Source organism: Pezoporus occidentalis, unplaced genomic scaffold (assembly GCF_034315485.1).
Source record: "Pezoporus occidentalis ecotype Australia unplaced genomic scaffold, CSIRO_AGI_Poc_V1 ctg155, whole genome shotgun sequence".
NCBI lineage: Eukaryota > Metazoa > Chordata > Aves > Psittaciformes > Psittacidae > Pezoporus > Pezoporus occidentalis.
The window spans coordinates 29,812-49,761 of NW_026913372.1; the positions used below are offsets into that span (position 1 = coordinate 29,812).

A 19,950-nucleotide genomic window follows, 5' to 3' on the forward strand; every position below is an offset into this window, starting at 1 on the left:
AGCCGTCCGCCTCACGCATGCGCATCCCAGCCTTGCCCAGCTCTCGCGGGAGCGGGCGTGGCGTGGCGCGGCGCGGCGCGGGGGCGGTTGGCGGTCTTGTGTTGGCGGGATGGGGCTGCTGGAGCTGTGTGAGGCCGCCTTCGGCTCCCCTGACCTCTATCGCGTCCTGGGCGTCCGCAGGGAGGCCTCGCCCGAGGAGATCCGCCGCGGCTACCACCGCGCCTCGCTCCGCGTCCATCCCGACCGCGCCAAGCCCGATGCTAAGGAGGAGGCCACGCGGAGGTTCCAGGTGAGCGCGGGAGAGAGGGCGGGCGGCGCTTGCGGCTGGCCGTGACTGACCGGCTGACAGCCCGGGCGCCCCGTGTCCCCGCAGATCCTGAGCAAGGCGTACGCCGTCCTGAGCGATGCGGAGCAGCGCGCCCTGTACGACGAGCAGGGCACGGTGGACGAGGAGGGCGAGGCGCTGGGCGGCGAGCGGGACTGGCTGGAGTATTGGCGGCTGCTCTTTAAGAAGGTAAAAGCGGGCAGGGGACCCCCAGGGCTCGCCCCGACGGGATGGCAGACCCTTGCGGGAAGGGGAAGCCCGCTGCTGCGCGGTTGTAGCAAGGTCTGCCCTATGAGCTCTCTAAAAGTGGAGCACTGGGGGTGTGTGGTGCGTGCGTGTGTGCTGTCTCTTCTGGCGAATACATCCTGAAACTCTGGAAGTGTCACCTCTTTGCTTCAGATTACTGTAAAAGATATTGAAGACTTCGAAAAGAGATATAAAGACTCAGAGGAAGAGCTAGCCGATATTAAAGCAGCATACATGGATTTCGAGGGTGACATGGACAGAATAATGGAGTCAGTGTTGTGTGTGGACTATACGGATGAACCAAGGATACGGAAAATCATTGAAAAAGCCATTGCTGCTGGGGAAGTCCCATCCTACAAAGGTTTCGTAAAAGAGTCTAAGCAGAAAATGACAGCAAGAAAAAGGCGGGTAGGTTATATCAATTAGGGACCAAAGAGAACGCGTTATCTATTACAAGCTTTTAATTTCCCTTGGTAGAAATAAATGAAACTGCCCCTGAGCCAAATGTTTGCCCCGGGATCGCTGGGTTACAGATCTTGCTCAGGATCTTTGACTTCCATGTTTGTTAACCTGTGTTCTCCACGCCCTCCCAGAAACTGTTGTGGAAAGCTTCTGAGTTGTAATAGGCTGTTGCATATTACTTTTATTTCATTATTATACACAATGGCTTATTACAGTTTAGCATGTTCCTGCATTTATTTACAAAGCCATGAGTTGCCAGAGTTAAGAAGTGTACATGGTGGGAAACATTATGCTTGCCTTTAGGCAAGTGTGCAGTAACATTCAGGACTAAATGGACCTCTTCTGCTACCTGGATATTTGTAGAATATGTTCTATACACATCACAGTAACCAGTTAAAGTATAATAGCTACTCAGACAAATAAAAACTGGCTGGGGGAAACGGATGCAGATAGACGTCACATTCAGCATTGTGGAACACCAAAAAACTGTCTTGCTCGGCTAAATTGTGGAACCAGAATGGGCTTTCTTGGACTAATTTCTCATCTGTGGTCAAACTTAGAAACTGTTCATATTTCTCTGCAGCTATTTGTATGGAGATGCAAAAAATAACATTTGGTAACTACTGTAAGACTTTGTCAAATAACATGCAAAATACTTTTAAAAAAACCTACTTTGCTATTTTAGGCAGAAAAAGAAGCTAGAGAGGCAGAAAAGACTAAAGATGAGCTGGGCCTTGGTGGAGAAGATGACTTGAAAGCGCTGATTCAGGTAAGGCTTTTTTCTATCTGTTAAACATAATTATGTTACTGGCTTAAAATCATGTTTTCCCTGAGCGCCTTTGTATTTTGGATCCTTGCAGCTGTTTTGAGTTCCTGAGGTTAAAATCTGACCTTGATGTTAGCTGTCTACATACTTTAATAATCAGAGAATTGTATGGGTTTTATTATCTCTGTCTTTTTTTAAATTAACACTTATTGTAGTATTATTATTGCATACACAAGCAGAATATTTGAATTCTGGCCTTAGGCAGTTGCACAGAGAGTGTCAATGATTCTTTCTGATGGATTCCACAAGGATGTAGGGGGTTGATAGGTCTCACTATTTTGCTATTGTGTCTCAGGGATGGAGAAAAGAAACTGTTTACGTTCTGCTTTTTGGGATGTTTTCTGGTTTTATTTTCTTACCGTCCAGTGGCCTTCCTAGAATGTTTATGCTAAATCATTCCTCAAAATGTAATAGTTTGGGGTATAAACTAGAAATTGCTTTGCTTTTCCTGGCCTTATGTTGTGACTTTTACAGCCACGCTACCTCTCTCCATAATTCAGGAAGTTCGGTATGGAGCCTAGAGAATTCAGGCTGGCTTCTGCTTGATGGTACTGTACTTTCTGTAGCTTGCATTCCCTGTTTAATTTATTCCAAGATTTTATGTAGCCATCTAACTTCAATAGGATAATCTGTATTGGGAAGTAGTAAAAAAATTTTGTAAAAGAGTGGTTTTGGTTTGTTTTTTCCTCCCCCAGAGCAGAAATAAAGATCGAAAAAAGGAAATGGATAACTTTTTGGCCCAACTGGAAGCAAAATACACGAATAATACTAAAAAAGGAGGAAAGAAGACTGCAGCCAAGAAAGGAAAAAAATAACTGTATAGGCTGCAATATCAGGTATCATTTTGTATGGGAACACGTGAATTTGGGAGAATTTCGGAGCTAACCTGGGCTACAGTTTTGGAGCGCGTGTACATCAACTTGCTGTGACTGGAAGGTATGATCCAGAACACATCATATGAACAAGAAAGGCAAAGCATTCTGGTGCTATTGTCCAAAATCCTCTGGGTGCTCTTCGATTAAGATCAAACAGATTCTTGACTAAAAGTTTTGATACAGTAGGGAAGCAGTGTGATGTTTAGGCTGCCAGTGTGTTTATTAAACTTGTGTTGAAGATTCTTTCTTCCAATCACCTAATGGGTATCGGTACAGTTGATGGTAAAACAATGTAATCCCACCTTTGAGTCTTCAGTGCTTTCTTGTGATTTCCAAGTTGGAAATATTATCTTTTTGCTATTATCATGTGCCTTTTGAGGTAAACCTTCTGGTTTTAAAGGTCTTTGCACTTCAGCTCAACAAGTGTTTGTTAGGTCTTCCAGTGGTTTTATAAAGATACTTTGGAAAATTGCAAATTTAATAAATGGAAACTTTCTACATAATTCTTTGCTACGTTGCTTCCCCAGCCTGCTCTTTACTCTCTAGTTAGCTGTTCAAAACAAACTGATCATGTTGACTCTCTGACTAATTTAAGTCAAGTAAATACTACATACTTCTATAGCACCAGAAAATATGGCTCTATTAATAACTGTATGTCAGTGCACATGACTGCATTAGATGAAAGGGCCACCTAGTGTTGGGTTTTTGATTGCCTGTGGCAGATGAAATAAGAGTATGAGACTGCAGCATGCAGCAATTCTGTAACACTGAGATGAGGCAAAAAACTTTAAAATAGACTGAATTGAGTATTTTTAGGGTTTATGATGTCCTGGGACAAGGAATTCCAAAGCTTAAGAAATGTATTGCATGTTATTTCAATAGCATCACCACCCAGTTTGCTGTAGGATGGTAGTGATTAGCTACTTCATTGCTTTTGTCAACACTTCTGTTATTTCAGAAGTGAATTACTGCTGTAAGATGCACAAATACTTTAATTTTTTTTGCTTCAGTTTTTAAACCATTTAACATAGTGCATAGGGGTATGAATTTGAAGGGTAACTGGTTTTCAATTCAAAGGAATGGGGCTGGCTTTATTTTGTGGATCATTTTTCAAAGGCTTATGAGCCACAAGGTGAACATTACCTGTTGAGTTGAAGGTCCTCATTGCTGCAGTGGTAGCAATCAGGAACTATTTAATAGAGCTTCCTGGGGGGAAGCTAGAGGTAGATGATAACTCTGTTCCCTTTTACTTGGCTGCTTGCAAAGATTATTCTGAGAGTATAGCATATTTTTTGTTATGTTGCACAACACATGACTTGAACATTACTTTTCGTATACAAAATAGATATCTAACAGCCCAGAAGAAGTCTCTGGTGTCAACCATTTGTACAGAAATCAGTAACTACCTTATTATGAGACTGCTTTCACTTTTTTAACACACTGACTCCTCTAGGCTGTAAAATACTATTACTATATACTATTACTAGAAATCTATTCAAGTTTATGTGTATATTTTTATAACTTATGCACTAGGGCTACAAAAAACTAACCTGGTCCCTGAGGAATGGCACTGATAAAAAATGGGATGCTTATCTGCAGTTAAGCTTGAGATAACTAAATGACATTATACAGTGTTAAGAGAAACTGTATTTTGAAAGGGTTTAATCACTAGAGGCCTCTCTTCAGCATCAGTTTCTCTCTATGCAAAGTTAAGAAATTTAGACTGAGCCCAGTGTGCTTTTTCCTTTCTAGAAATGCAAAGGAAAATTAACCCAGTTACATGTGCAGAGTTCTGCTTTGCTTTCTTTTCCCTTCTTTTTGATTAGAGCACACTTGGATCAGCTGGACTCAAGAATTTCAATACTGATTAAAAAATACTAGTTGTTCTGCAGGTACCAATAACATTTGACAGACTGCGTAACTTAAAGTGGCGAAACAGGGGAGCCACTTCAAAAAGAACTCTTGACAAGTTTTTTCCATATGAATTGTAATTTGAAACACAGTAATAAGGAAATTCAGAAAAAAATGCTTTTGAAGTGGGTTATAAAGGAGCAACTGTCTTCATGCAGAGCCCTAACTTAGCTAAAATACAGTAAGTGGTTATCCTCTCCTTGTGTTTATACTTTACTTGTAGTCTGGTGCTTACTGTTTGGGACTAAAACCTTGACCTAATCGCTTATTTTGAGAAGCCTGTATTTCATGTTTTTGTCTTATTTGGGGCCACAAGGGGAACTACAGCTAATACTTCCAGTATGTCTGTCACACAGTGGAGAACGCATCTACTAAAAGCTACGCTGCATCTGCAAGTTGTGGAACTTCAGGGTACAGTGCAGAAATATTGTATAATTGCAGGTATTTCTGGAAACAGAGACTGACCTATTCCGTAAAAATACTGTAAAATATCCCACCAGGAAGATAATGTATTTTTTCTTTGAATACTGTCTGGAACTACTTGTACTTAAAAGACTATTTTTTGCCTCTTAAACGTTCCTCAGTCACTGAGGAAGAGGTGTAAGTATATAACACAGGACGAGTCAGTGGTGTGCTACCCTTGAACCTATCAGTTTTGTTCATCTGGTTTGCTACCTTAGTTTTATACATGTGTATTAATATCTGCTGCAATTACTACAGGATTCATAACTTAGACCTAAGTTGATTTGTAGAAGCAGTATCATGTGCAGTGCTTGCTTTTGATAGTGTAATATTGCTTTAAACATAAAAATACAGTTATATAGTTCTAAAAAGTTTAAGTTATTATTGCTGTGGAAGGCCTGATTAATTTTCTGTAAAGCTAACGGAAAAATCAACAGGTTCTGCAGAACCTGCCCATAACAACATGATCCAGTCACAACCCCGTAATGGGAAAACAGCAACGACTGAGAGCATTTGATAGATTTTCTAGGAATTAGGCTTTACTGCCCACCGGAGTGTGATCACCCTTCCACCGGAGTATGATCACCCTTCCACTGGAGTATAACTCTTCTGGTAGAAAATGGAATGTTTAAGTATACCCCTTCTAATCTTTGGCACCTGCTTCTTAGATTTATATAAAAATAACTATTCAAAAGGAAGGGTGTTTGAAAACTCTGTAAACAATGTTGACATTGCTGAGAATGAGAGGTGGTTCATGACTCTGTGGAGATGGATGAATGCTTCATGGCACGTTAGACCCCTGTTTGCTTTTTGTGACTGATCCGCTTCGCCTGTGGGTTTTCACAGACCTATGCAGCTGAAGACCTAATAAACAGAGATCATGTACAACTTTTAAGACCTCCAGAAAGTATTAAAACTAAGTACCAAATACAGCTCTGCTAGCTTAAAACTAACATGCTTTTTATTCTAATACATGGCTATCAACTGCATTATGTGTAACTTGTCTCAAATTTGCACAAGTGATTTGCCTTCCAAAAGGGACAAAGTTTGTGCTTTCATTGTTGCTGCATTGCAGGGACCTACTGTATTCCTTGATATTTCATCCAGTATTTAAATTGTAAAACTCATCTTGCATTCAAAGATACTGTTAATCTGTTGGTTTGACTTTTTTTTTTTGGGGGGGTGGGGGTGGGAAGAGCAGGTATTTTCTTTCATTTCAGTAGGAACCACTCCTTCCTTGTTTAAAAACAAGTTACTTTAGTGCCTTTGTTAAAGTTATGTTTCTTGGACTACTTATATTAATGGTAATAGGCCACTGTGCTATTAAAAAAGCAGGAAGACTGCTCCTGTCTTCTAATAATGACCCATGTACTTGCTCCTTTAACCTTCACAGCTTACATTAACTTTTGCACCTTCAATTATATCTTGTTAGTATAGTTTTATGTTGGAAATTCTGTCAACATCATAAGGAATCCCAAAACACTGTGATGAAAGGAGTCCAGTGTAACTTGCCTTAACAGACCTCATTTTCAGAAAGTGCATCTAACACTGTGCTCTGTGCCACCCTTTCCAGGTAGAGGTGATGCTTGACTTTATATTGAAGCTAGCAATGAGTGCTTGAGGCAAACTCAGCTGAGAGCTATCAAGATGGCATTCAGAAAATCTGTTCCAGGGCACAAAGGTAACTTTCTGCTCTACCATGACTTGTGAACAAAATCCTTTTCAACTGACTAGGGTAGCCCTTGTGTGTGCAATAAGAGGTCGAAACCTAAATCTCTGAGGGTAAGCTTCGCTGGTCTACTGTAACACTTGTGTACACACATGCAGCTTAGTACTGTAGCTTCCTGCTATAAAAAAGAAAGTTGTAAAAACAAAACCCAACCCTGGTTATGACTCTGTAACTACTCCAATGCATATATGAGAACTGTTTTTGAAGCGTATTAACCACAAACAAGATGACTTTGCAGTGAAGGAAGACAAAAAACATGGAAGAGTTATGCATTACATTCACACCAAAATTGCCTTCCTGCTGCCTTGACACTTTGGTTAATTAAAAATACGTAGTTTCAGGTGAGATTCATTTTAGGTTATGCCAAGTAACTCCATTAAGTTTATCCAATTTTTACAAATTAAACAGTACAAGAAACTCGTGATTTCAGAGTACGCATGTGAATTGTACAGTTACTGGCTTTAAAATATATTTCAAGATGATCTAAAACAATTTTAAGATCTAGTAGAATACCTTTCAGATACAGTGCAAATAAGTTTCCTTTGGATATAAGACAATTTTTTTCAGTTATACAGTTGAGCAGAAGAAATCCCCTTGACAGAAAGTAGTTGTTGCTAGTTTCTGTTTAAACTGGCAACTCCTGCTTTTACCTTTGACATGAGAGCCACAAGGGCTGATTACATGAAGCTTCCTTAAATGATTTAAAATAGTAGGTGGTAATAAAAGCACACCTGCACCCAAACATATTCTTTGCAACTATAAAACCTGTATAATGGAAAATATATTTAGAACTTTGAAAAGCTTCCTGAACACAGTTACCTATGTAGGAAATGCATCCCTGTCCTAAAAGCCTACTTCTTCCTTGATATTAAATTCTGTGACTGATGAGCATACCTGAACCTATTGATCCTCTGCTTGTCCGAGACTGACTACTGTGATCAATAACAGTGCAAGAACGGCGGCGCTGTGGATCTAGCTGAAAAGAAAGTTCACATTATTTATGTTTGCAGACAAAAATCTTTAAACATCGAGATGATAATGCAGATTCAAACTAATGAAACACATCTAAGATGTGGTAAAGGTCTAAGTAGAGCTTTTACAACTTCAAGAAGAGTTAAATCAACTTTAGGAGTAGAAAATACTCTTTTAAAACACTCGTACTTAGAATGACCACAGTTAAAGGCACTCTCAACATTTCTGGAAATAGTTCTGTTTCACAGTAGACTTCGGAAAGTTTGTTTGCTTGTACCTGCTAAGTCAGGGATATTGAAACTATACACAGAACAAGCAGCTATTTAAACTCTACTGTTGAGATGATAGCTTTTAAAGCCTAGACCAAATTCTTTGTTAGAACAAGCTAGCAGTTGTGTTTCAATAAATTAAACCAAGAGAATTTAATACAGAACCAGGCTGGACACTGACAGCACAAAAAACTTGTGCAATAAAGCAGTGTTTCTGAATATAGCTGCAGAAGTTAATTCTTCATGTCTATGCAAAACTTTAAAGCATCCTCTCCTACCTCACAGTTCTTAAGCCTTCACAGAAGATGCTAGATTACCAGTGCGGGTGATAGATTAAATGTTATACCTAAAGTAATACTTAGCTTTCTGCACAAGCATTGCAAACTTCCATTTTTCAAGGAAAGTTTAGTACCAGCAACTACACATAGATGTAGTTCAGAGCTGGCTATGAGGACTATAGTGCTTTAGCTATCCTGAACAAGTGACTTGCCCTGTTTGTTTCAGAAGTGCCAAGCAATGATGTTTCTGTTAAAGTGAGAGTATCTAATCAAGTGGCAAATCTGATGAACTCCCTGCCACTGACTGCCTATGACCCTTGCTTCTCAATTAATATTTAACTGTCAGAGCACCCTATTCAGAAAATTAAGATGATCTGGTATAATTTGCATGCTTTACCAAGAATGTGTTGGTTGTGTTAGGCTTGGATAAATGATCAGGTAAGAGAAGCCGCTCCTGTAGCTGCTGGTGGGTATCTTCTTGTGCTGTTACACTGTGAGCTCGACTTGAATTCCCTCGAGATTTCTGCATTGAAGAACAGTTACAAGTTTTCCTTATTGCAGCAGCACATTTAAAATAATTAGCCTAGAAATTAAAGCTGATTTTCCAAGTCAACCATTTTACATCTAGTTACAGAGAGGAAAAAATTCGGGCATTAACTGGAATTAAAACAGTTGACTCTGGGTGATGCTGATAGTCAAAACTGATAGGACTTTTTTGTGCATCATTTCAGTTGCTGTCACAAGGTAACAAATAAACTGGAACTCTTGGGTTTGGTAATTGGATCAGCACTCATTGCAATTTTAGACTACTGAATAATAAAATTAAATTATTGTGCCTCTTACCGTTTGCCTCTGGGATCCTGCAGTGCTCACATGACCTGCCATACTGGTGGTATTAATAGGTGGTAGGAGATTATTTCGGTTTAGCAGCAGTGGGGAGGGTGAGGTAAGCTGCTCATGTGCAGTCAGACTGAAATGCACCAATAAGAACAGGAAAAAACATACACTTTATGTTTGCCATGGTGTAAACACACAGTATTGTCAGTTTGTTTGGCATTACATAGACAATGTTAAAAGTAAGCAACAATTGAAGAATTTTGCCACAAGATGCTGGTGTTAAGACTGATTACTGGAGACATATGTGAAGTTTGGCAGAAATCTTTTTCATCTATTAACAAAAACTTCTAGTTTTCAGAATGTTTAGTATTAAGCATATAGAGAAAGTGAGTCTGAGAATGAATACCCCAGCCGAAATTGGTGTATGTAAAAGCTAGCTGGGTAAAATGCATCCAGTGCCTGTTGGAGTGTCCTGTGCAGCTGGTACTGCAGAACAAAGGGGTGTGTGCGTGTGTATATATATGTATATATATATATATATATATATGTTATCTTCATGTGCAGTTACCACACAATGGTAGAATCTTGTCTGCCTATTCCCAGGCACAGCACTATTTTCTGCTCTTTGTTCTTAACCTTTAGGATGAAGTACTGCTAACTTCAGACTAGCACCTAGAGCTATGCAACAAGCCTATAAAACAACAGTGGCCTGCATTTTAAGCAGAGCAGGTAAAAAAAGCTAGTGCAGAGTATAGCTCTTTCACTTATTACAACCATCATGTAAAACATCTGGGGTAAAATAAGGCTTCCACCTTCTTCATATTTTGTTTATTTGAAGTAATAGGTGCAAGAGGCTTTTGGAAGCATTCTAAAGGAAGCTAAACTAATCTAGTTACATAAAATGTAAAATTTATTAAGTTTTGGTCACAGAAGGCATGAAAAGAGAAAGTTTTCTTTTCTAGATAAAACCTCTTCCTAGGAAAGCCTTTTCACCTGAAAGATGTCTGCACATTATTGTGTGTTTGAGAAGTGCTAGAAATGATCAAGAGGTTTTAGCTCTGTACATGTTCTGGAGTTGACTGAAGGAAGGATGTCTTGTAAAGAGGCATTAAAAACTAATCAGCATTTTAAAAAATACTTTCCTAGTGCATACGTTTAAAAATACATGGTATTAAACGGGAGATGTTAACAATCATTAGATTGAACAAAGCCTGAGGAAAGGGAACAGAAGCATTAAATACTGGAAGTAGAAACATCAGTTATGAAGGGACAAGGACCAAACCTCAACAGAGTATGTGACAAAAAAAAAAAACAAAAAAACAAACCAGGCTGAATGAGTTTATAGGTAAGCTGAGAAACTAAAAGGAAACTGTTAATTTACAACACACGTGGAATAGAGCATATTAAACCCTACATTGTTTCCTGATACCCCAAGGTCCCTCTAAATGACATTCACTCAGATCATTATGCCAAACAAAAAGAAGACATTCTAGATGTAACTGAGGATTTACCGAGTTGATTAAAAATCCTTTGGTCAGATAACCTAAAATGGGCACCTTCTTTATACCCACTCTGGACTAGAACAGCAACAGGTAGTTTAAGCTCCAAAAAATACAGACAAAATACAGCTCAAAAACAGGCTATAGAAAAAGAAAGCCAGTGTCAAGAAAGATGGTGGTATTTGCTTGTGCAGTGCACAAAACTACCTAAATATGTGATTCATTGAATCACAGCTTGTAGCACAATAAATACCAACTTTAGTGCCTTTTCAAGGGAGATTGTGCTTTAATGGGTAGTTAATTCCTTTAATCAAATCATTCATATTCTTTCTATTCAACTGAGTGCTTTTAGTATAAACTGGGTTCTCTAGATATGGTAACTTGCAGTGAGAAACTGGTTTTAAAACATACAATTGAGTTCTCCTGAAGACATCATCCACAGACCCTGGGGTCCCAGTACGAGAGTGGCTTGTGTTGATGGGATGCAGGGTACGTGGCGGTGGGTTTCGCCTTCTTGTGGAATGTGACAGGGATGATGTGCTGAGCTCTAATGGACGATTTGGCCACACTCTGTTAGAGAGGATGGAACTGGAACCCAGCTGTTTGTCATCCAGATCCCTAACAAAAGAATTACAGAACCAAAAGAGATATAGTCAACCTGACTGACACCTATAAAGTACTCATTTACATGTGACATTAACAATATTACATGTGGATAGAGATGATATGTTCAATTTGTGAGGTTTTTTTATGTAATTTATATAAAGTAATTTACAGCCAAATTAGAAAATAATAGGGGATGGAAAAGATAAAAAAAAAGCCTATCTTTTTTTCTTCACTGAACTATGAACTTTCCGATTGAAGATTCTTGGATCTGAGCAAATCTCTATGCCATCTTAATTTCTTTTCAGGGTGTCAGTGCCGATGCCACGGCTGTTCACTAAGTGCTAAACCAGCAGCAATCAAACAGAAAACCTGTTCTAGAAATATACTGTTTCATAGAAGACAAATAAGTAAACAACCAAGCAGGAAAGCATTTGAGAGTTGCTTTCTCCAGTGTAGACAGTTATCTCTCAATATTTCAGGGTGAATCCCTCTCACCATGAGGGTGCTCTACTTTACAGATAATTTGTAGTTCTTACAGCGTTTTCTCCATTACAGGCAGATTCCTTTGCTGTAGCTGGATCCCCTGTATTACCATCAGTCCATTTAGATTATGTTGAGAGCCAGTACTTGACCCTTGAGAGAGATTTACCTGAAAATTTAAAAAATAAGGGAGTAAATTACACTTTTCAGAGACATATACACGTATTTATAGATTTTTGTCCCTGTGTGGAATTTTGGAAGAATGAAATTAATTTCTTCCATGATATCCAGACATACACTCAGTTACATTATTTCCCCGTCTAAGGCATTTTTTCATCCTATTGTTCTTGCAAATGGTAGTGCTTAGAAAATGTATCCTACCATGCTATGTCATACTTAATATTTTCTAACTGAGCTTCTCATTTGCATGGCAGGATCTTCTAACAATGGCTGTAATTCCAAGCTTTATAAAACTAATTTTCAGTGTATGTCAACATTTTTTGTCAAGAACAGAGCTGCAAACTCCTTTTGTGGAATACAGACTGATCTGGAAAAACATCAAATTCCACCCACTGTTAACAATAGCAGATAGAAAATACCAGAGCTTTAATCTCTCCAGCATACATACTTGAGGTGTTTTTCTTCTCTTTTTGCTTTTGCGGCCACATCTGGGTTTTGAGCACTACACATACAGCAAAGGGAACATGAGGAAGAGGCAGAGGGTAGAAATAAAGGAGAAAAAAAAATAAAAAGAAATGAGAAGGAAAGAGCTGAATTAAAATGGAATAACAGATAACACTTTGTCACTCACCCCTCTGGGAGCAGATAATCTAAAATAGGTAATATAGTCCAATTTAAGTGTCTGAGTTAAAAAAACCAACCTGTTTTATAACTGTGGTGGGATTTGCCCTTTATTGCCTGCTGAGTTAAAGCTAGTGAGAATGGGATCTCAATCATGCAATCCTCTATCTCACAGTTTAGATCAAATATTATTAAAATGTAGAAAGAAGTACATCACTAATGAACGGTCAGCACAGTTGTCCAATACATAACCAAGTTTTAAAGAGAAAAGCAGGAACTAAAATATTGCAACTGAGAAATAACAGAATTTAAGTGTTGGAAAGGACAGTCAGAATTCACACAAAATCCAAACTCGTCATGTATTTAAACAATCTCTCAATGTACTTGAATCTGTTTGCTTAGGTTGCACTGTATTGATTCATCCATACACAAAACGGATGGCTAAAAATACTTACCAGATCTGAAGTCACTGAGGGCATTTTAGTTTGTGGCACAGGAGGTAACAACACTGGCAGAGGATCAAATTGCAAAGCACTTCCAGCATCTGCTCTGATTGTTTCTACTGCTACAATATTTTTCTCATCATCTGTGCAAAGCAATAGAGAATTCATGTCAATGCAGACTGGCATTGCTGGTTGTGGACTGTGCTATTTTTGTGAAGAGAGTCCTCTCAGATAGTAAGCTCTGTTAAATATTTTGAAGGCATGTCTCACACTGTTAGAAGAATACACCACGTACACCCCCGAAGAGATTATTCCCAAAATAAATCTCTCTCATTACATTCTCGCAAAATTGAAAACTGAAATCCCCTTCTGGATCTTCAGTTTAACCTACCAGAGGCTGACCCTTCCCAGTGTCTGCAGATTAATTCTTCCATGCAGCTTATGACTTCACTCCACACATCATCAAACACAAATGTAAGCACAGAATCCTTCATACAAGCATATGGAGAAATAGGAGGAAATCCCAGTTTGTGTCTACCAGAGGACAGTCCCTTTCTCCTCTCATGCAACTCCTCCTCCCTGTAAAAACATAAGCATTACTTGTACCATAAACATATTTTCTTTGTCATATGTTGTTGCATTTATTTAATAGGATCAGCTAATGCTGCATTTCTGTTCCATTTTCTCCTAACCTGAAATAGGTGAAGGCAGCTGGCCAAACAGCTTGAAGACAAGCTGTTAACAATTTGAAATACAATTTGAAATTCCAGGAGAAGTTTTGTATTTATCACACAGTATTATTTTCTGAAAGCAGTATCAAATAACAGCGTAATAGTGAAAGAAGCAAGCTTCCGTACATCAGGCACTTGAACTTTCGTTTCTTCCAGAATCTACTGTTGATCTAAATAAGAAATGACAGGGACAATCACCTCATTACAGCACCCCTTCTTTTCCCCACACAGTATCACTATAAATGATATTCATGAATAATAAATTAGTTACCAAGGCAAAGTTCCATTTAAAAATAATTATCAAAAATTTAGATGTAAATATTTTCAGATGTATAGATAAAATGTAAATATATTTAAATATATTTATATAAAAATAGAAATATAAAATTAAGTATTTATAAAAAACAAGCATCAATAGTTCAGGTGATATTTGTTCATTTGTCAGGCTTCATTCATTTTTAGACAATTACATGTAATCAATAGAGGGAAGAAAAAACATAATACACAGCAGCAAGTGGCCTTTGCTGTGCTCTTCCACAATGCAAGAGGTATTCTGAAGTGTGAAACCTGGAAGACAGCTGCACAAAAAAGCTTATGTTCATCAGCCAAAAGAAACCTTATAGAAGAGAGAAAATACTGATGTGAGTATATTCGTTACGGCTTTCTTGTATGTTCCCTAAATTAGTATTTACCATCCAAAAACTACAAGGCGGGGTGGGGGGGGACCCAGAAAAACTAAGGAGATGCCTCTAGAAAAAGCTGTAATACTTCCACTGTTGTTTCACAGAGACAGCAATATTGTTTGCTTCAGCAGTGTCCCTCTGGCCTGGTCAAAGCATGCCACCTACCAACCTGAATCTCATGGTCCATGCAGTTAAGTGGCTTTCTTTTTAAAACCAGTTAAGTAGTTGGCAACTTACAGTACCACCCAGAGTCCTGACCCAGGCCATATGTTCATATTGTTGGGTTGAATGAAGGGCAAAAAGAATCTTCTTTATACTAACTTTAATCCTTTCTTCTTAAGATAAAAATAGTGATTTTTTTTTCTTGGCAAGCATCAAATCCACTCCCAATTCTTAATTTACCACTTAAAATCTGGAAAGGTACAATTCCACCCAAATTCCAGTACAAAACCAAAGTAGCACACTGCTAGTGCGTAACAAACAGCAATGAATTTGACTTAGTATAAAAAATAAATGCCATTTAAATAAGTTTTATTAAATATGCACATAGAGAGCAGGCTATTAGTTATGATGGAAGGAACTATTTAAACCAGGCACAAAAATGGCTAGTATAAAAACCTACCCCAAAAAAATCTGAAAAATAATTTATCAAAATAAATTCTTCTAGGAAACGGATTGGGAGAATTTCCAGTGCCCAAGCATCCTACCTCAGGCCTTTGAAAGTTCTTTAGGGAAAAGATATAAAGAAATAAATTCATCAAATTTATCAGCTATCAATTTATCAAAAAAGAAATTATCAACATCAAAACCAAATATATGTTATATATATTTTGTTAATATATATTGTTTATGTATTAACTGCAGGAATTCCAGGATACTGATACTAGCTACTATCTTAATATTCAATACCTACACATCTCTGTGGTCAAATGCTAAATATTCCTCCATTATGCCTTCAGAGACAATTACTCCATTTTCACCTTCTTCACTCTCTGGAGAACACAAGGTCGGAGACTTGGAACGGTCAGCCTTTTTGTGAATGGGAGTAACAGAAAGAGGTACCTTCTTGCCAAAAACACTAAATCTGAACAAGTGACAGTTTTCAGAAAGCAGAAATTAAAACAAGTTGTTATTCCATTTCAAATAGCAGCATTTTGTGAACTGAGAGACAACATGGTAGTTAAGGCTGAGCAGTATTGAGGCCAACAAATTATGTATTAAAGGAAAAACTTTGGCCTGGATATTTTTAATTCTTGCCAAGAATCTTAAATCTTCAGGGAAAAAAAATAAAAAAAAAAAATCAAAGCTAATTAAAAATCATCCTAAAACACTAAATGATAAAAGTACCACTAAACTAGTGCTTTGTGGTGTTTAAGTTCTATACAAATTTAATAGATGATAACAATAAAACCAGCTACAATACATACATATTCTTAAGAAGTCAGTAGCAGCAAAGGTATTTCTATTTACTGTCCACTTTACTGTAGTTAGCAACAAGCAGTCTTGCCATTTTGAATGCTGTGTTCAAAACTCAGCCTAACAGAAAGGAGTTAGGCTTCACATTTTAAGAAGCTTGCCACTGCAGTCTACTGAGAACAAAATTACCTTCCCACCTTGGTACAGTCTGGGTTAACCACTGGTACTTACTCATGAGAATCTTTTTCTGGTGGTGAACTTACATCTGAGGAACCTGAACTGACAGAAGGTAAACTTGAATACCATCCATACCCTTCATCTGTGGGGATCACAATCTGCTTCCCCACAACTCTGCCATGGCAAAAGCAAAGGATAAACACATCAGAAAACACTGACAGTATGATTATTGAAGAGTGTGAGAAAACATAGCAGCAAATCCTAAGAATTCTATGTAGTTCTCTTTATGACAGTTGAAAGTGGTTTCAGTTGTTTTTCTAGTACAGATTGCTTTGAGTCAGGTAAATACATTAAGAAAGTGCTGCTTGGTTTTTTATGCTCTGCTAATTGGAAGACTTTTGAATGTGGATGAAACTGTTCAGGTTCATGTAGCCAAGATTTAAAATGTAAGTTTCTAGACAGCCATAAGTACCGCTGAACTAGGGCAGAAGGATTTTTATATTATTTTAAGCACATGGCTTTCAGCTCAACCATACATCTTTTCTGAGAGAATTTGGCTATGTTAAGGCCAAGTCAGTTGCAAATAGCAAAAATCCTCTAGGAAGGAACCAAATGCGAGATAGCAGGATGTTTATTAATGAGAATGGCAGGCAGACTACCAAAGTGATCTTTTTATCTCTAGTTATAAGTAGTTAATTCTAGTTATACTATAATACTACAGAATTATATAAAACCACCCTGTTACTAATGCTGTTTTAAAAGCAACTGCTTCCATCCCTACCTATAACTGTGATGGTACTAGCATTAGTCTATACAATACCTGAGATGAGGAAAATTGGATGTCCACTGCTGGCATTCTTCCCGCAGTTCCTCAACCTGCTCATTTTCTGTCTGCTCATAGAGAAGCTCATCAGTTTGTCTGAGCATCTGTTCAACTTGCTGTGTGGCAGCTTTATCAAATTCCTAGAAAAGAAAGTTATCCAATAAATACCTACTGAATAGCATTCAGAGGGGGGTTTTAAATAGATTTTTTTTTATATAATTGAAAAAGGCAATTAATTGTTTAAAGTTTAGTAGGACTTTAACCAGTTCTATTTTTTTTTCACAGAAAGACATTAACTTTAAATAATTTCTCTCCAGTGATGATGCAGACTGCTGTTAAGACTGATGTTTACACATAAAGCTTTCATTGACACTACAGATTAGCTATTAAAACATTTTAAAATATCTGTACTGTTATATTAAAAAAATAGCAATTTACAGAAAAGAAATCAGAACAGGAAGTATAAAATTCATCGACATTTTAATGTAATGGAAAATCTGTTGCTTGCCATGTCCACAAACAACAGCAAAGCAGAAACCAGTGCAGGATGGTGTGTTACACTGTGCAACTGATGGATATTTGGGACCTCTGTTACATGTTCTAGAAAATGGGGTCAGTTCTTGGGTAATTTAAAATCTAAACAGTTCCATCTTACCTCACAGAAAACAATGGCATGCTTTGTTTGGGCAGACAGAGAATAAAATAAATATTTCTAGATTAAAATGTTTTATGGTCTTACTGTATTTTGAGAAACATACAAGTATGCAGAAGTTTGATAAACTCACACCAAGTGCCTGAAAGTCATCCATTCATGTCTGGGATTCCACAACAGCAGCATTTATTATGGTGTACAGATAAACTTATGCTTTACATGATCTGCATTTTCAAAATGCTAGATGAAAATGCAGAATATTAATTGAGAAACATGAGCCTGGTATGTTTTAATCTGAGAGAAAGGAATAATGGGGAAGAGGTAAAGATGTTCTTTTATGATTTAGGGAGAGATCCAATCCTCGTTTTTATCCTGCAGTGTATTTGCAATGGTATTTCAAATGTCTTTCTACTCAGTGTGCTAGATTTGGCTTGAATGGTTATATTCTACTCACATCATAGCCCCAAGAGAAGGCTGAGCTGTCTTCGGTGGAGGCGTCAGCATAACCCTGAATAGCAGACCATGAATTCCCACGATCAGCTGGAGTAACAGAAGGATAATCCGATTCCTTCTGGATTTCAGACTCCCTGAAATGAATATATTGAGTCAAGATTAAAAAAAAAAAAAAAAAAGAGAAAACACCCAAGAATACACAATGACAAACTTTTCTCTCCATACAACAGAAAACATATCAGAATAGATCTTGGCAATGCTAAGAGTTTTCATAGGGTAAATACTTACTTCAGAGGCATTTAAGCAGAACCTACAGTACACAAGTAATTGTAACAACTGTAACTACTAATAATCCCAATGACACAGGAAATCTCAACGTCAAGCAAAGCATAGATTTTCCAAAAATTATCTCAGTTAAGCAGCAGACTATTTCCAGTCTTTGTTCTGCAGCAGTCAGAAATTATTTTATCGTTTCTCCTCATTTCTGCCTTAAAATCAGATGACCCAAGCCATTTGCGAGATGGGAACAGAACACAGCTACATGCTTTCTATTACTGCCAAAATAGGTGCCTGCTCTTCCCATTGTCTCCAGACAACGATTCATTTTATGTTATGATGAGTACCTTGAGGTCTTGCCATGGTTTTCAGCCCTGGGTGTGGCTGGGTGCACCTCAGCTCCTGGTTCTGGCAGTGGGTGATGCTGCAAGGTGTGTTTTGGAAGTCCCTGTCTAAATAAGACAAGAAGTGGAACTTGACATTACTTACAGCAACAAATATCTACGGAGGTCCCACAGTGGTTTTTTGTTTGTTTTTTTCCCTGCTTTTAAGGAATGCACTAATTTGCATAACAGAGCTCATTTATTAATATCAGGCTAATCTTTGTTACCAAAGCTTTAGAATTAATGTATCAAAACTAACTCTAGGCTAAACATGGAGTTAAAGGGTTTTGCTTAAAATTCAGTGTCTTCATTTATTCTTAAAATGTTGAGAATTAGTCTACAGTTCTCTAAAAGCAGATACAATCTCATTATGCCTGTAGGTGACTTACAATCAAACAGAACAAGAGCAGCCACCAAACCATGCACAGGCAAGCCAGGAGAAATAGTATTTGCCTTTTTTTGTTTGTTTTCCAGTTTATATGTTCAGGAAAGAAGGACGAGAAAAGTCACAATAGTTGGAGGCAGAGAAGTATCAATGCAGGAGCAAAAGTCTTGTCCCAGGTATCAGCTCAAAAAGCCTTAGGTAAAGAAGCTGCCTCTCCTGTCATTTCTTTGCTGTTCAGAAAAGACGACTGAATTAAGCATAGTAGTAGCGAATTACCGAACTGTTGTCTTTGTTTAAACCTCTCGCTCCCCCCCCACCAAAACCCAAACCCCAAAGCGCCTACGCTCCCGTGAACTCTTGGGTCAAAAAAAGAGAGGACAAGACCAACGATTTAATCGCGTTTTCTCACACTTATGTTTTCCAAGCGACGAGTACGCTCACTGGCCAGGATCCGTGTGCGCACGTTACCGTGGCTGTCCCCCACGCCCGGCACCTCCAGAGGCAGCACCGCCGGCAGCTGCCTCGGTACCGGTACCGCCACCGCACCGCGGTAACGGCACCGGGTCCCTGCAACTCCGCGTTAAACTCGGCCCACCCCGGCGTTACCGGCAAGCTGCGCCCGCAACGACACGCGGTAACCGGGGCCTCGACCTGGCACAGGGCCCGGCTCTCGGGCTGAAGGGCAGTGCGAGGCGGGCAGGCCCGAGCACGGCACCGGGCGGGAGCGGGACCTGGCTGGGGCGGCGGGGGCAGGGACAGCGGGCGGTAGCGGGACAGGAGGAGGCGGCAGCGACTCACATCTCCAGAGCGCCGGGAGGCACCGGCTTCCGGGCGTATCGCGAGATCATCCTCAGCTCCGCCGCGACGCCGCCGGCCACCGCCGGCCCGCAGCCGCCATGGCCGCACCACGCCCCTGGGGAGGCGGAGCAACGCGTTACCGCCCCGCTCTG

At 39.0% G+C, this 19,950-nt stretch overlaps 2 protein-coding genes and 1 long non-coding RNA gene across 5 annotated transcripts; 2 read left to right on the forward strand and 1 right to left on the reverse strand.

The window, feature by feature from the left end:
- Positions 1 to 86: 86 nt before the first annotated feature.
- On the forward strand, positions 87 to 4,700 carry DNAJC9 (DnaJ heat shock protein family (Hsp40) member C9). Its single transcript, XM_062611561.1, has 5 exons — positions 87 to 289; positions 374 to 514; positions 725 to 979; positions 1,719 to 1,802; positions 2,555 to 4,700. Exons 1-5 carry the CDS (start codon positions 110 to 112, stop codon positions 2,672 to 2,674), a joined length of 780 nt encoding a protein of 259 aa, XP_062467545.1. The 5' UTR covers positions 87 to 109; the 3' UTR covers positions 2,675 to 4,700.
- Positions 4,701 to 5,829: 1,129 nt separating this feature from the next.
- On the reverse strand, positions 5,830 to 19,942 carry FAM149B1 (family with sequence similarity 149 member B1). Of its 3 annotated transcripts, none has more exons than XM_062611558.1 (15): positions 19,799 to 19,942; positions 18,580 to 18,684; positions 17,958 to 18,090; positions 16,849 to 16,991; positions 16,083 to 16,202; positions 15,349 to 15,519; positions 13,413 to 13,600; positions 13,034 to 13,164; positions 12,406 to 12,459; positions 11,834 to 11,946; positions 11,103 to 11,309; positions 9,199 to 9,325; positions 8,753 to 8,878; positions 7,731 to 7,812; positions 5,830 to 5,971 (listed from the first exon to the last, which is right to left on the reverse strand). In XM_062611558.1, exons 1-15 carry the CDS (start codon positions 19,846 to 19,848, stop codon positions 5,889 to 5,891), a joined length of 1,833 nt encoding a protein of 610 aa, XP_062467542.1. In that variant the 5' UTR covers positions 19,849 to 19,942; the 3' UTR covers positions 5,830 to 5,888. The 3 variants fall into 3 exon arrangements, with proteins under 3 accessions (XP_062467542.1, XP_062467544.1, XP_062467543.1); XM_062611560.1 differs by having other exon boundaries at positions 16,083 to 16,125; positions 19,799 to 19,924; XM_062611559.1 differs by lacking the exon at positions 19,799 to 19,942 and adding an exon at positions 19,410 to 19,755 and having other exon boundaries at positions 16,083 to 16,125.
- On the forward strand, positions 5,967 to 18,113 carry LOC134160000 (uncharacterized). The gene is made up of 2 exons (XR_009963399.1): positions 5,967 to 6,889; positions 15,300 to 18,113. It is a non-coding gene; the product is annotated as an uncharacterized LOC134160000 (long non-coding RNA).
- Positions 19,943 to 19,950: the final 8 nt, after the last annotated feature.

What these genes read in the sequence shown, in the direction of transcription:
- DNAJC9 (XM_062611561.1), top strand. Translation starts at nt 110, where the DNA reads ATGGGGCTGCTGGAGCTGTGTGAGGCCGCCTTCGGCTCCCCTGACCTC. An exon ending in GGCGGCTGCTCTTTAAGAAG is followed by an intron (nt 515 to 724) that starts GTAAAAGCGGGC and finishes TCTTTGCTTCAG; the next exon opens with ATTACTGTAAAAGATATTGA. An exon ending in TGACAGCAAGAAAAAGGCGG is followed by an intron (nt 980 to 1,718) that starts GTAGGTTATATC and finishes TTGCTATTTTAG; the next exon opens with GCAGAAAAAGAAGCTAGAGA.
- FAM149B1 (XM_062611558.1), bottom strand. Translation starts at nt 19,848, where the DNA reads ATGATCTCGCGATACGCCCGGAAGCCGGTGCCTCCCGGCGCTCTGGAG. An exon ending in AACCATGGCAAGACCTCAAG is followed by an intron (nt 18,091 to 18,579) that starts GTACTCATCATA and finishes TATTCATTTCAG; the next exon opens with GGAGTCTGAAATCCAGAAGG. An exon ending in GCATTTGACCACAGAGATGT is followed by an intron (nt 13,601 to 15,348) that starts GTAGGTATTGAA and finishes ATGTTTTTACAG; the next exon opens with GGAGGAGGAGTTGCATGAGA.